Below are 16230 nucleotides of genomic sequence, written 5' to 3'. Positions count from 1 at the left end.
TCTTGGCTTTGTCACACTGATTTAGAGGAATCGGAGACTTGAAAGGTTTTGTGCTCTCTACACTGCCCTGGTCCTGCCCAGGCTGGAATACTGTTGCTCAGCGTGGAGCCCTTTCCAGGCTCACCTCATAGACAGACTCGAGGGTGTGCAGCGCCAAGCCACCCAAACTCTCCACTGTCGGATCTCAGGTCATCAAAACCTTGTGCTGCCACACGAGGCTCGCCTCAAAGCCCTAAGGTGGCACAGCCTCCATCACCACCGGACAGAGGCAAGGGTTGGGTTTCTTTACTGGTTGCTTTACGGGTCCATGGAGGGCACCCACCTCCGCTCTAACATCAGAATCGGGAAGCGTATTGGACGACCTGAACAGCAGCATGCTCGAACCATACGCCACTCCCATTCTATGCTCCCAGCTTCCCTCAGAGACTTCCTTACAGACCCTCTGTTCACTTTCCATTCCCTACTGACTGAGCAGAGTCGGCTGCCCTATGCCAGGCATTCTCGCACTCAAAACACCTTTAGTAATTCACCGAATGTAATCAGTGTGTAAGTTTCTGAACTCTTGTTATTGTTTTGTTGTTATTTCCCGCCCCAGGTGGCAGGCTAACAGACACACCATCGCACGGGCTCTCGCCTTTCTGCCCTAGCCTCGCAAGCAACCCGGGGTAACATTTCCCTTGCAATTAAAGATTATTATTATTATACTTATTGTTATTATTATTATTATTGTCGCCACGACAGATCTCAAAAAAAAACCTCGAAGAGAACACACTGGAAAATTTCGAAATGTCAGTGATCTCAAGGTGATAAAAAAAAGAAGAGATCCCTAAATTAGTGGACGGTATGTCTCACCGTGTGGGACTCCAGCAGACCCCCCAGACAGATGCCATCACGCCTCCAGGCCGGTCTATCCGGACTATCTCTTCGCCAGACTACGAGAGAACATGCAACAACTAGATAAGTACCACTGTCTCAATAAAATGGAACCAGATTTTCCAGTGTATAGCCTGTAAATGCAAATATTGGCTAAAAAAAGGAAGTCGTTTCTTAGATAGTTTGCACTCACAGCATGGTCTGCACCTAGTGAAGACTCCACATGTAAAAAATTCTCGTACACAGCACACCTTGAACCATGGCTGCCTTATTAATGCACAAAGAAGCTCATATCATATATATATATATATATCGGCATTAACATAGGTACTCTTTCAATCACAAAATCTGTGACGTCACATCAAAATGAAGTATCCCGAAAAATATACAAATATATAGTTCCCACCTGTAGGTAGCTCCACACCACATAAAATTTTAACTTTTAGACATGTATAGTCCGTGGACTATAGTCTGGAGAATATAATATGTAATGTAAAAACTAAAATTTTCTATTAAAAAAAAAATGAAACAAAAGCTATCGTTGAAAGAAAAACGTGTGACATAGCAAGACAAAGATCGACAGTTGCTCAATTCAGCAAGAAAATGTTTCCAATGCTCGTCTTTTTCAAAATTTCAGGGGCAAAAAAGCGGACAGCGTGAAGAGAGAACAGTGTTTTCTTCACTGCAAAAATAAACCATGCAGTGTCGTATGCTCAGCCTCCTCCTGAAAGTAGTGCTCACAGTCTGGACCAAATGCCAAGGTTTCAAAACTTGCCAATACCTAGCTAATTCAAAAGTTAAGTGATTTTTAACAATTTCTAATGAGAACAGGGCAGTCACAAGGTCAGGACAGAAGTGCATGAATACACGGAAACGAACAACGTCTGCTACTGGGAATGAGCTGCATTTTCTAATTAAAAATTAGAAAAAATCACTTGTGACTTTGAATTCAGACAACACTAAATCCTGAAATTTCGGCACCTGGTTCCAACTGCTAGTGCCACATTCTGACGGTGTCTGGGCATTCAGCAAAGCAGTTTATTTTCACGATGTCAAAAACCACGGTTCTTTTTTCTACCGAACCGCCTTTACATACTTCCGAGCTTGCGGCCTGGGACAAGATAGTCAAACTTTGTACCAATACTACTGAGAAGAAAATAGGCCCTTCCGGAAAACCCCACAGGGCCAATCGTCGACCCCACAATGAACCGCACAGCGCGGGGAATTGTGGGGCCATCCCGACGTAGGCTCGGACCCGTTCGTATACTCTCCTTACGTCCTGGAAGCGGCGCAGTTCCTTCTCTCTTACGACTGAGAGTTCAGAACACAAAGAAAACGGAGCAAACACAACACAAAGTCGATACATACTTTGTTTCGTCGTCGTTCCGCTTTCTTTGCGTTCCGAAATCGCAAAAAGCTGGAACAATGTGAACTGCTCCTTCTGTTAACGGGTGCTCCTACAGGCGCCATACGTCGGATCGCCGTAGTGCGTCAAAAAGACAACGGGGGGTGCCGCGTATCTCCAGAATTACCTACAGTCAAACCCGTTTATAACGAACAGCAGGAAACGCTACGATCAGTACGATATAGAAAGTAATTCGATATAGCAAAAACCATTTACAACGAACTTCCACCATGCGTTTGTTGTAACCAGAGTTTGTTCTTTTAGCTTATCTCCCTTTCTGAATTGCTTCTCTTCGTGGGCAACCATTTTGGGATGAAACGATTTGGTTTTCCTATGCGTGAGTGCAGAGGGTATTGATTTAGCGTTCTGCCCTTCTGAATCGCTTCTCTCTGCTCTTATTTGTTCGCAACTTGAGCTTTTAAAATTTTCTTTCTTTCCTACTTTTTTTGGGGGGGGAAGGGAGGGACACGCTAGAAGACGATTGTTTGCATGTTTTTGGAAGCCTTCCCAGGGGGAAAAAGTTTGATATAGCCAATATGTTGTTTGTTATAAAAAGTACTTTTTACATACCTTTTTATTTAAATTTTTCGTGAGTTCAATATCTACAATAATTCGCTGTATGGGGGTTCGTTCTAAACGGGTTTCACTGTATTGGCTCGTACCTTTCCTCTCCAAACCTTATCGCCAGTGGATCCACGCAGAGCCACCTGGCAGGGGCGTAGCCGGGGGGCAGGGGGGGGCTTATGAAACTTCAGCCCCACCCCGAAATCCAGCCGAACCCATAATATACACATGGATTTTGACCCCCATCCCCCTCTCTGCACCCCAAGTCATGGACATCTCAGCCACCTCAGCCCCTTCCCCCGCCCCGAAAAACATTCCTGACTTCATGGCGTAGCCAGGAATTTTTTCCGGGGAGGGGGGGGAGGGGCTGAGGTGCCACCTAGCATGCGTGCGTGTCGCTGCAAGCCCGCCTCGTGGAACGCGCGCGGCATGCTATCACAGAGTTTTCCGCAACTGCTTAGGGCGGGTCGGGGACCTACTAATAATGACATGATATGCAAGCCTCATCTTCTACATGATGCTGTTTGTACGCAGATGCGAAGCGACCTCTGTAGCGCGCAAACAGGGTACCGGTTCCTTCCGCTTGTTCTCGATTTCAATTTCGCGACTGCATGCTTTCCAGCGAAAACTGGGCGTTCCGTTCGGCGGAGACGAACCGACGTCACGTCCAGACTAAGACGGGCGGTCCTGTCGCAGCTGACGACTCACCCTTCCACGTATGGTGACGCTACCGCACGCCAGTCCCAGCGCCAAGTACTGTCCGTCGGGATTCCAGCTCGAACTTGTTACTCGGCCGCTGGTGCGGTGCTTCGAAACCGACTTTTGCTCCGACGACCAGAGGCCTGAACAAGTGAGAGAGAGTGCAAAAACTTTGACGCAAGACGTTTGCGATTTCAACGGACCCAATTTTCCCAAGTGCCCAATTTTCCAAACTATGATCTGCAGACTATACATGTTTAAAAGACTAAATTTTATGCGGTGCAGACTATCTACAGGTGCAGACTACGCAAGGACTTGTTTTTTTTAGGTCGCTCATTATGACAATACGTTACGGATTTTGGAGACGACAAGAGTACCTATCTTAATGATGACTTCTGTATAATACAAGCATTTTTGTGAGCTAATAAAGCAGGTATTTGTCAATGTGTGCTATGTGTGAGAATTGTTACCTGCAGATTGTTAGAATCCAGGCAAAGCTATCTAAGAAAAACCTTTTTTTTTAACCGAAATTTGTTTTTGTGGAATTCATGCAGAAAATATGGTAGCTTATTTTATTCCTGGCATGAAAGTATTACTTGGGATAATATTATTGCATGCATAGAATGCTAAAGTATGGCTGCCTTTCTGGAATTATTCTATCAGGAAGGCTCAATCAACAAAATAAGAAAAGAAAGTACATCTCTTACGTTTTATATGCCATTGCACTTTTGTTTGCTTCAGTGTACAGTTCGCAATTATTTCTGTGATTTCTCGTAACTGATTTTATATGCAAAACTTGCATTCGCTCGGAAGGAACACCGATCATACAATAATTTCATCGTCGTAAATATAATGTCTGATTTATAACATTAAAACCTATCAGGAATATCGGGTGTTTGTGAGAAATCCGAATCTGGCTTTTCGCACCGTAAAAATAAACTAGACGTCGCGGAGAGCTCAATCTCTGTCAGGACGTAGCCCCAGCCGTTTGAGCAAGATTCCGAAGTTTCAGCACTAACCATTACCTTATTCAAAAGTTATAACTGATTTTTTAAAATTTTCAATGGGAAAATGGGGGCCATTTTTGCCCGTTTTCGGTTTCTGGTGCCATAGAGCTCTATGTATTCAAGACCTCCGTCGGCCGGCATTTTTCCATTGAAATTTTCAGAAAATCGCTTCAACTTTTTAATAAGATAACGGTACTTTGGCATCTTGCTCGAACGGCTGAGGCTACATTTTGACGGAGTTGGAGCTCCTCACAATGTTTAGTTTATTCTTGCGGTGCGACAAGCCGGGTTCGGATTCCTCACAAACACCCAGTATGACAAACACCTATGACAAAAACAAAAAAAAAAAGCCAAGCTTTGCATAAATTGCAAAAAAGGTAGGAAATGCTGACAACAGATAGGTGATTTGATGAAAATTTCTCGCAGTGCAAACAAAAGAATCTCGCAGAACGAAGGAAAAAGAAAGCCAAAAAATGATCTCCAAAAAGCGGGACTCACCAAAGTCGGAACAGGAACAGCTCACCAGGATGTGAGTCACCGGGTTGTAAGACAGGCACTGAATCGAGTCGTGGTGACTGCAACATTCCGCATTGCACTTGATTAAAGACCAGACTACTCACAATCAAAGAGTGCCAAGAGAAGTTAAGTTTTGTCTAGGATGGTTAATAATTTACGTTCGTTCATCGCAAGAAATATTGACAAGCCCCTCGGGTCTAAATAAACTGAATAGGTTTGCACCATTTAAAGTTGAAATGATATTGTGATGCTAATGGCTAATATACAGCCACATACCGTAGAATACCGCACATCCGCCCATTCCACATTAAGCGCCCATATCCAAATTTCTAAGATATAAAAAAATATGCACAGTACATTTATATGTAAAAGCGATGACCGGACAAGCGCCCATCCCCCATTTTTTTTGCGATTATCTCTAAATTTTGAGTGGGCGCTTGCCCGGTATTTAACAGTAATGCTTTTTGTGTACAGGCATGAATACACACATTCCAGGGAAAAATGCAGTAGTAAATTCTTGCCTTTTATGTGGTGCTTATTTTCCTGGTACTTATCAGAAAATGTACAATACGCGACTTTGAGGCACATTTTTTCAGATTTGGTCGGCGACAAATTACAACAACCGCCGACGGAACAGCACGGCTGATCGTCGCACACTTTTTCAATTCTCAAACCCAACATGGCGAGCATATTTGCGCCGAGTAACGCATCAATTTTCGATGTATCGCCTTCTCCTTCGTCGACGTGTCGACTGGAAACGAAGAGGCACCAAGAAGACTGGTTCCGACAAAGCACCAGCACTTGCTGAAAGATAGCAGCCAATACGGCACTTTTTGCTTCACTAAAAGAGTGCGCAAACTACAAATTCCACTTGCCACTTCGCATCAAACACTTTTTGCTCGTGGTTTGCTTGACGCCGGAGCTGGCGTACGAACAGTCAGAGAGTTCCATTCCCGCTCTCGATAGACCCCCTGGATCGCACAATGTTACTGCCAGCTTAAGAAACTTGGAGCATGCAGGTCTTGAGCATATCATCAGAAGTCCTCAGCCAACAAGGTTGCAACGCTGGACAGCGAACCACGAAGAGATACACATGAACCTATGCGGAGCGCAAGTATTGTCTGCTACTTTTGCATGGGTTGCTGTGATGTCAAAATGCCGAGTAGGTAGACCTGAAGGCAGCTTGCTTTGAGGTCTACCCACTATCTTTCAATCGAAGCCAATCAGAGCTCGGCGTTTTGACGTCACCACAACTGCTGGAAAAGCAGCAGACGATACTTGCGCTCCGGATACTCTGTGTCACTAGCTGCATGCAGTATGGGCGAAGGCAATGCCAGGCGAGGGGAGAAAGGGCAAGCACTAGGAAGGCTGAGAAAAAAGAGAGGAACCTCCTCTACTTTCTAACGTTCCTACAGTTCATTGTAAGTGATGAAGGTTGGGCGAGAGAAAGAAAGGCCAGGGAGGAGGAAGCAGAAGGAACGATAGAGAGGAGGAGGCTTCCCCCTCTCGTCTCCAGCGTTCCATCTGCTTTCTCCTCCCCAGCCTTCCTTTTCCTTGCCCAACCTTCTTGAGTTGCAACAGACTGTAGTGCTCTCCTTTTCTCCCCTCGCCCGCCCTCCATTGTCCTTCTTTCGCGTCTCGCCTTCCATGCATGACGTTGCCTTTGCCTGCACTGCCCACAACTAGTGACACGGAGTATAATAGGCCACATCCGTGTTGAAGCTGACATTGACTACAGCCTTTGGAGTGATGAGAACGGTGGGGAGGGGCTTTAGCTGTCCCACCTCTAGTACAAGCTTTCTACCTTCGATAAAGCTTCGACGTCTCATGAGCCTTGAGCACGCACGCGTAGCCAAAGCGTGGCTCAAGGCAGCGAGCACATGTGGGAGGCGGGGCCTTTCAAAAAGACGCCCCGTCGTTCTCACCCCGTCGGCGACAACAGAGTATCCGCTTGCAGAGCGGCTCTGGCACGGCTGCACTCACGTACGAGTATTTCAGGATTCCCTCGAGCTTGGCCGTCCAGATGATGACCTGCTTGTCGGCCCCGCCAGACGCAAAGCGCTTGCCGTCCTTGGCGTACGAGACACAGTACACAGCATCCTTGTGGCCCTTCAGCGGCTGAATCAGCGCACCATCTGACGTGTCGTACACCAGCACCCGCGTTCCGGCGGCGACGATCAGCTGGCTGCCGTCCGGCTTGAAGGACAAGTCGTAGATGCTGACAAAGAGGAAAAGCCTGTTCGCATAAACAGCTCGGCGCTGACTTTCTATGTCAGCGCTGTATCGCCCTTTCGCGCTCCCCTTGGAGGAAGGAGAAGCTCCTCCTACAAAGCCCTTCACTCTTTCCACTTCAGCACAGCGAACGCTGGTGAAGAGTGGAGTGGAGAGGGGGAGACAGCCAATATGGTGAGCAGAGAGCTTTGTAAGAGCGAACACGGGTCCTCGGTGCGCTGCAGCACGCAGGGAAAGGGGCACGCAACTCACCACTGTTCGTTATTTTCCCTGTCGTGAACTTTGTCGACCCAAAGCGCGATCGCACGCATTGTGGCGAAAGCGCTGCCGAAATGCACACTTCGAAACTCGTGTTGTGAGTACCGGTTGCTATGGTTACCAAACATCACCAGGGAGAGCATTAGCTGACCTACGTTTTCCGCCGTTTCTTGGCAGAGCGGAGAGTCCAGAAATGAGCTTACAGTAACCGGTGGAAACTGCCACGTAGAAGCACGCGAACTTTCTAAAATAAGGGCTGTAATAATCACCCGCGAAACATAGATCACGAAATTTGGAAGAAATGGTGGAAATGGGTGGAAATGGTGCGTTAGCTCGGCAACTATGAGTGCTCCTGGCAAGTACATCCGATTATGCGAAGAATTTGAAGCTCGAAATTTCCGCTTGAGAGACACGATACTCATTGGAAAACTTTGGTGACACAATAAACCGACTTCTGACGGAGAAGCAACAACTGAGTCCTACTGATACTCACAAAGTAACGTGAACACCGTGACAAGTTAGCGATGTTACGATAGAACTCGATAGCTACATGGCTTGCTGCTGCCTTCACTACAAAGTGCACGCTAAAGAAGGTCGTGATGCTGACTTACCGCAAGTGCCATTATTTAACTTGGCTCTCGAATAAGTCAGTAATCACCGAATTATTTTAACCACTTCCAACTTCAGCAGTCACATACATTCACGGCGTCACCGGCGGCACGTCAAAACGGTCAAAACAGCAGCCACAACAGTGCTGTGCTGGCTGTGCTGGCTGATCGGTTTGCTTCGCCAGGAATCCAGAGCCTACTGCAGGGAGTGAACTCGTAACCCGAACCGACCGTAAAGCAACTCATGACGTCAACGTTGCGCGCGTGCAACGGCTGATGGAAGATGCACTCCTATGACGTCATCGATTCCGAAAGCTCACTCGAGTTAACTCTCGCGCGTCCCTCCGCACAATTCGTTCCTCCATGGCGCACAGATCCGACCAGCCGTCAGGGCGGGCGCAGGGAGTAGGGGTCCGTGCCATCCGTGCTTCGTAACATGAGATCGGCCTTCTAAATTTAGCACCACTTTTCGGCAATGACGTCGTTGGCTCCTTCCGCACCCAGTGCCTCGGTCGCCGGTTGACAGTGTGCTGCGACTCCGTCCACAGCAAAGTTTTCCACGACGATGTAAGTGTTCATACGGTCTCCCATCCGGACATCGGCACACGCTCACAGAGGAACGAACATCTCCAAAGTTTTAAACACCCCACGTGATCCGTCCTCCTCATCAGCCAAAGTACGTTCCTCAGCTGTTCGGAGGAGTCGTCGTCCCGCGACGCAAGCGATACCGGGGTCTCCGATGCGGCGGAACGGCGGTCTCTGCGGTGCTGTGATCTCTTGATTTGACAGATCATCTTGATTGGCAGATTTAATCGTTGTAAAAAATTACTACATCGCGGCAGTCATGGTGGTACAGGAAGATGTGGAACCTACGGAGCAGAAAGCCTCGTCCGACAAGAAGCACAAGCTGCGTCAGCGGTTTCAGGTGGTACGAAAGCTGGGACAGGGCACCTATGGCAAAGTTCAGCTTGCCATCAACCGGACGACAGACCAAGAGGTGAGATTTGTTCGATTCCTAGAACGCTACACTTTGTTTGTGCGTTATTTCCCAACGTTTCGTGTTTCTGAGTTTGGCGAAGGTTTGTCTCGTCGTTCGCTTCCGATGACTCATACCTCTGGGTCGCTATTTTTTTATGAATGGAATTTACAACATGATGCGCGCGGTTTCAGCTACTGTGTGGTGGTCGGCATTTCTCTGTCTGAAAACCGGAATATTCGCTATTTATATAGCGAAAAGTGTCCGATTCGACAATCCAGGATCACTTGATATTGTAAAACGGAAACCCCTTATTTTAAAATGACGTATACCGATCATGTTACACCGGAGAGAATCAAACAAGAACATGGCCACAGCAAAGCGTGGTTCTGAACTTTATTGAAGTGAGAAAACAGCGCAAAAGGCAACGCATGTTGTATATATCTGCTCATGTCACTTAGAATTGTTCGTACAGGAATGGAAAATTTTAATTTCTGATATACGTTTAAATAATCAAACAAGAACAGTCATGATATCGGATCCGCTCATGCTAGCTAGGTGTTAACTCAAACATAAATATAAGTTTATAATTTCTGATCTCGTGGACACATTGAGTAGAGGTTTACAATTTTAGTATGTCATTCTGCCGGGTGAAATCTGTCTTTGGGTGAAATTACAACTTGCTACGCCCAGCGCTTGCTTCTCGGTAACCGTTTGAGTACGAGCAGTTTTGTTTGGGACACCCGGGACAGCCGTTATGTCACGTGGTGAGCGGCGGAGGCCAAGGTAGCACGGTCGGGGGTGTCATCAGCCGGCTCTGCTCCGCTCTTTACGGCGTTCGAAGGTCTTGCGAGCACGTTGAATCGCATTCGTGGGCGCCCACTCTTTTTTGACTCCCATGTTTCTCTATGGTTTCTGTCGCCGCCTCCCAATCGCTTGTTGTTCTTCGCGTTTTTTTTTTTTTAATGTATGTTTTGTGTATGATGTGCTCTTTTTTTGTGTATTTGTGGCACAAGTCGGTATGCTTGAGTCGAAAATGAAACGCGGAAGCTTCATTTTCTTGAGTTGGTTTTGAGGTTTATTTGGGACTGAGAAATACTGTATCTCTTTGGTCTCAAACTCATTTGAGTGTGTGGTGTCCAGATAACCCACACCGGAAAGGTCGAGGGCGAACGTAAAAGGGGGAGGGGGTTGAAACTTGAAAAGATTCGAAAGCAAAGAGACATCGTCATCTATGCTTTTCGTAAACTCACAGTTTAGCCAGTCAAATCTTTAGATTTGATTTGTTTCTGTGACTACTTTGGGCCCTAACTTGACGTGATAACAAGAATTCAAATGACACCGTCCCACCTTAGGGCTGGCATTTGTAATAGATCAAGAGATCAGGTCACACTGTCGTTTCCGTTGCTCAATTCCCACAGGAATTAACCAAGCTCAACACGTATCTGAAACCGATCAGTTAATTTGACAGTTCTTGATTTCCTGACAATTTTTATTATTAACACCCTGAACAGATACTTACTTGTCTTTTAATAGGGATTTTAGCCTTATCTGTGGTAGTTGCTCCTGGTGATCGAGTTCGCGCACCCTTGCTGCCTTGGAATTGTTTTACATTAAAAAAGGCCGGGGAAGCAAAAAAATAATGCGAAACAAAGGGTAAATGGACACAGATAAGTATGAACTATGTGAATAGGTGAAAGGAGCAGAACTACTTTTCGAGCGAAAAGGAACGACGAGATGAGATCACTATGGCGCATATCCCATTTCTTAGCGCTCGAAACATGGGAATAGGGACTCGGTAGCCGGATGCCAGCGGGCCGCGTGTTTGAGACCCCTGCTGTATCTTATATGTTCACAGAATTTTTGTACTGACTTTTAGGTCCGTTCTCTGTAGCTGTGCCCCATATATTCGTGGGTTTTGGCTGCCGCCATTTTACCATTGAAAATTTCCGAAAATCGCTTATGACTTCTGAATACGATAACGCTTCCTTCTGAAACTTTGGCGTCTGGTTTGGGGCCGCTAGCGCAACATTTGTGCCGAAGCAGAGCGTTCGATAACGCGTAAATTAGTTTTTCAATTAAAAAAAAAAATTACAATACCGAAAAAAAAAATTTGTATATTTTTCTCACAATGTTTTTCTTCATGAGCAGCATCCACAAGAATTAGCCTACATATGCTGAAGATTTCTGTGTCCGTGCGAGTTGCAGACGGATCTGTTTATTTTGCACTAAAACGGCAAAAAAAAAAAATTAAAATAAAATCAGGATATGATTAGCTTGCCTTCGAGACAAGTGGGCATCTTTTTCACGTCCCAGCTACAGAAACAAGGTTATGTAGTTCCTGGTATGTGTATGCAAAACACACACAAAAAGAATCTTGTAGATTGTGCACCTTTTTATACCCTGTTAACGCCGATGACATCAATTAGTCGTAGCATATACTTCTTCATATGATAAGTCGTGTGAGCTCCTCTGAGAACTTCACACGGTTATGGTGCGGGCTTGCTAATCGGAGGGGTCGCGCTAGTCTCACAGTCACTAAGGTCCCTGAGAGTCACTGGCCGCACAGGAAATGAAAAAAAAAAAAAAAAGACATACACACGATTAAATCAAATGGCTGACTTAATGACAGGTCGAGCGGGCACGGCTGTGCTGCTGGTGGTGGCATCTTCGCCGCGCTCTATGTCCTGTATTGTCTCTCGAGCTCGGCGTGACCAAATGAGAGCTCTTTGTCCTGGCATGCGCTCATTCGCGTACGCTATCCAGCCGACCGTAGAAGTCAACGATCCTTCGCGTGGCTATGAGTTTGGGCCGTTCCACTCTTGCTGTTCCGTACAAAAGGCGCCCTTCGACGAAAGCAAAGAACGGCCAAAGCAAAAATTTCCAGGGGGCGTCAGAAGATAAAAGAACCCAAATCCTCGCGTAGAGGTCGAGAGCTCTTCGCGGCTACTGAGAAAAGAACCGCGGCTTTTTATTTCTGGGCCTCAAGACTGCGTTTCCTTGTTCAAAAAGTGACAGGGTATGGAGTTTCTCGGTCTAAGGGGTTGCTGCGGCTGTGAAGCACCGCAGAAGCAAGAAGACAAAGGCAGACGACGAACGAAACGGGTACGGCGTGACGTTGGCGCGTGTCTCTCCGAGCAGACTGTCCGATTTTGTTCTACTTGAGACTTCATTGTACTCCATTGTTGTGGTCCTCGTTTGTGGATCGATTACGGAGTACGCTTGTTAGCTCCACTCGAAACGATAGGGGCCGTCGTTTGTTTGAATTGAAACTGCCAAAAATAAAACAAAAGGAAAAAAAAAAAAAACGCTCGTAGCAGACGGCATTTGCGCGCGAGCTCGTCGTCTGCTAGACAGGCGACCTTCGTTGTCTGCTTCGCGAAGCAAAACGGTCGTTCAGTCAGACTCGTTTAATTAATCATTTATTCTAGGGCGCCATTTTTTTTTTTTTTTTTGACCTTTGCGCAGTTTAGATTTTTGTTTTTATCAATTCGTCTGCTCAGCAAGCTGCTGTCAAAAGTTCCGGCGCCATTTTTTTTTTTTTTCCGTCTCTATTAGTCTTCATTCACGTCTCGTCGGTTTCACAAAGTTGACGATAAGATTTCACGCCGAAACGTTCCACTTTCGTGCGAAAATTTCCGCCTTTCGACATTTCGAGGAAGGTTACGAGGAAGAGAGCCCATCTCGCCGCCAACTGAAACCTCCGCACTCCCCGAAAGCAAAACGATATGAATGGCTAAATAAAGCCTCTTGCGTGGTGGCGGTTCCTCCACCGACCAGACGACAGACCTGCTTGGCAGTGTGTTGGCCGTCCGAAAGGAGAAAAGAAGAAACAAATTCTAACTGTTTTTTTTTTTTTTCTCCCTGATGAAGTAGTTTCCTGCGGGCAGCTTTCGACGCAACCAAAAATCTTGGCCCTGGCCTCTAGTGACGCATGCTGACGTGCACTCACGGCGTCACTTCAGCTATCTGAGACTTTGAGGACTCGCTTGGCCCGCGGGCAGACACCATCGCACATGTCAGGGTGTCGCTGCGTTTGTTTTTTGCCTGCTGTGGCTTGCGGACAGTGATTCAGCTTTCGAAGCAGACATGGGGCTGCGTCAAGAATTGGTGTAAGGAAAAGCGACAGGCCGATATGCCTATAACTTGACAGAGGGTAAACGCTACGACCTGCTTGGGCGCTTCGGAGCGATGGCACACGTGACGGCTTTCTGCAGAACGAGTGCCCTCCGACGGTTCCCTGTCACGTGTCTCCCTGGAACGCTCTGATTGGCTCACGCAGGTCGTAGTAGCTTTCGCCGTTTGCCAGGTTATGGCGAAATGGGGTGCAGTGTGTCACAGTTTGGTGCAATCGTTCAGGCGGTTGTGCAACACTGAGTGGGCCAAACAATAGTACTAGAAAGAGAAGGAGGTAGAGAGATGTTACTTCCCAACTGCCACTGTCAACAAGTTTAGCCAGTGCGCAAGGCCGCACTAAGCAGCCGTCCATGAAAGTGTTCACTTTTCTAGTGTTGTATTGTATCAGGAGTGGGGATGCCACGAACCTACTATGACCTCAAGAACCGTAGTAAATAAAGTACGGCTTCTCGCGGAGGATTGCTAATTTTCCTCTTTATGCCGTGAATTGAGATATATGGAGCTGTATTTTAGAGTATATATGTGTTATCTTATCAATTGTTTCAAACGCCAAAAGCATCGCCTCTGCTCTGCCTCCGACAACCGAATCTTGTAAGAACTACTTCGCGCAGTGTATTGAGCAAAACTTTCTTGATGTTGGAAAAAGTTCGTCTTTATTTCGACCGCTATGTGAATACGGGCAAATTGAGAACGAGCTGGACGCCGCGTGGCGGTGGGGGGTAACGAACTATGTCATTAAACAATACGACGTGTTTGCTTTTCCATTGCGTGCACATATTGGTCGGTATATTCTATAATTTATAATAAACTGCTGCATACACATTTTTTTTTTTTTTTTAGAAGTTAGCACTTGGTTTTTAGTTGCGAGGGTTGCGTTTTATAATGGAGACCACCATACCTCTAGGAATAGACGCGATTTCTTTAAGAAAAAGGGCGTTTGAATGAGTATTATTGTTGTTTTTATGTGTAAGTTGTGTGTTTATTACAACCACCCTATGTGTAAGTTGAGTGTGTTTATTACAACCACCCTATCCTACAAACTTTTTTTCTTTTTAACCTTGCAGTTTTTTGTGTGTGTGTGTGTGTGTTTTCGCTTTGCCAACTTTGTTGCATGCGTGTTAACTTTAGCGCATTACCGCGCTCCAAATCTTCCTCAGATTGACTGATTTAGGGGTTTTGGACGTCGCTCAGCAAGTTTCTTATTAAAATCAAGTGTTTATTTTCACAAATTAAAGAAAAGGCTAATCCCCAAATTTGAATTATCCGATTTATGGTGACGATTAGCCCCCCTACATTATGTCCACTGTCATTTTGGCCGAAAGGAGCGGAAGGGCCGGGAGTGGCTTTGAGGCCGCATAGGGCATAATGGCTAAGAACTGCATTAAAGGGCAACTCCGCTTAATTTCAAAAATTTTGAGATAGTGGCCGATTTTGCTTTTTGAAGCACTCAAAAACAATCCCCAATCCTTTGTTTCGCGAAAAATAAAATATTTTTCGTGTAATTTTACTCTAGCCATGATCACAAACCGAAACCGAAACGGTGGCAAAGCCGGACAACATCGTATATTCGGCATCACTAAGCATGTACACCCACGTGATATACAAGGGAAGAAGGAGCTCCCCTCTTATCAGGATCCTCCTTTGTGCCTCCTGGATTAGCACAGGCGTCGCTATTCTCCTCCCAGAAGATTATAGAAGATTAACCTGTCACTCGAAATTCTTACAAAAGCAGCTTCCCTCTCCTCCTTTTACTTGGTGTTCAAAAGTATGCGATGTAACACAAGCCGCGCTCAACGAGGCGTCGGCGCCGGGCCGGCCGAGCGCGTCACTCACGTCTTTCACGGCGCTGGTGCCACCCGTGCTCCCCCCGGAAAAGAAAACAAAATTGAAAAAAAAAAAAAAAAAAAAAGAAGCTGTACATGCTTGATGACGTCGCGGACGTGCCGGGAGTAGGAATTTGGAGGAAGCGGAAATGCAGCCGGGCAGTGTTGTCTGGCCCGCACGTCTCATCCAAAACCAGCGGATTCGTGCTTGTCAAACTTTGACAGCGATTTTAATGAACTTCTAGGCGTAATTCCGTCGTAATATTTGCCATGGGGGTTTTGTAGATGATAACAAAGAGAACTGTATAGTTTTGCACTACTGGAAAAGAAGCGGAGTTGCCCTTTAAGGCCGATAGCCTCTGAATGGGCTAGTGTGGCCGCCTTCTCGGGGGTCGCGTTGTGGTTGACGACTTTCGTTGCCACCAAATAAGATAGATGTCGCCACATATTTATTTTATTTGTCAGTTCACATTGTATCTCTCGGTGATGGCAAATACTGCGTTTTTGGTTTTATTGCTTCATCCTTTACGATTAATTAAATACGTAGCGCTTTGACCATTTCGACTAGCGTTTCTTTTCTGCTACACTCCGTGTCAACATTTTTTAGCAAAAGGCGAAGGCTATGCCCTCGTTAGCCAATTAGAGAGGCGGAACGAAGCGCGTGACCTTTTTCAAGGCAAGAATGCACTCCGACGGTGAGTTAGTTGTCATGTTCTGACATTCTGGTGGCCCATGTGTTTTTCATAATTCCTAGTATGCGTATTTTTTTTAACGTTTCGCTGTAAAAAAGATGAAAATAAAATTTTAAAATCAACCACACTCATCGTTTTTGTAGCCGCCCGGTAGACTCAGAGACATAACTAATTTAGTTAAAGTGCTGAAGATTGAAAAGACACAATAAATGTTTCACTGAACTCTTAAAAAGCCGATGATTAAAATATAGGAACGTGACACCAAAAAGGCGCCCTAAATTCATAGCATTTATTTGGAAATACGTTTGCGTGTGTGTACATAATCCAGATATGCAGACGAAGGAACTACTGATCAAACGAATAAGAAATGATAAAGCGCAGATACGCAAATAAATAAATGAAACATTCGGATAGGCAAGGCCGGAGTACAGACTGTTGCC

The 16230-nt window shown here is 46.0% G+C and overlaps 2 protein-coding genes across 3 annotated transcripts in view; one reads left to right on the top strand and one right to left on the bottom strand.

Moving 5' to 3' along the window:
• Nucleotides 1-7640, bottom strand: part of LOC8033565 (intraflagellar transport protein 122 homolog) — an 82766-nt gene extending 75126 nt beyond the window's left edge. The window contains exons 1-5 of the mRNA XM_042286874.1: nt 7549-7640; nt 7052-7282; nt 5047-5123; nt 3551-3684; nt 853-932 (exon numbers count right to left, since the gene is read on the bottom strand). Of these exons, the coding sequence (XP_042142808.1) occupies nt 853-932; nt 3551-3684; nt 5047-5123; nt 7052-7282; nt 7549-7607 (581 nt within the window). The 5' untranslated portion in view covers nt 7608-7640. The remainder of the gene's footprint in view (nt 1-852; nt 933-3550; nt 3685-5046; nt 5124-7051; nt 7283-7548) is intronic.
• Nucleotides 7641-8480: 840 nt separating this feature from the next.
• Nucleotides 8481-16230, top strand: part of LOC8033564 (serine/threonine-protein kinase MARK2) — a 42824-nt gene continuing 35074 nt past the window's right edge. For both annotated transcript variants that reach the window (XM_040209623.3, XM_040209620.3), the window contains exon 1: nt 8481-9159. In XM_040209623.3, coding sequence (XP_040065557.1) covers nt 9007-9159 — 153 coding nt within the window. In that variant the 5' untranslated portion in view covers nt 8481-9006. The remainder of the gene's footprint in view (nt 9160-16230) is intronic.

Source organism: Ixodes scapularis, unplaced genomic scaffold (assembly GCF_016920785.2).
Source record: "Ixodes scapularis isolate PalLabHiFi unplaced genomic scaffold, ASM1692078v2 PGA_scaffold8__174_contigs__length_109621045, whole genome shotgun sequence".
NCBI lineage: Eukaryota > Metazoa > Arthropoda > Arachnida > Ixodida > Ixodidae > Ixodes > Ixodes scapularis.
Note: the sequence above shows the minus strand (reverse complement) of the source record. Positions and strands in the feature narration are given on the sequence as shown.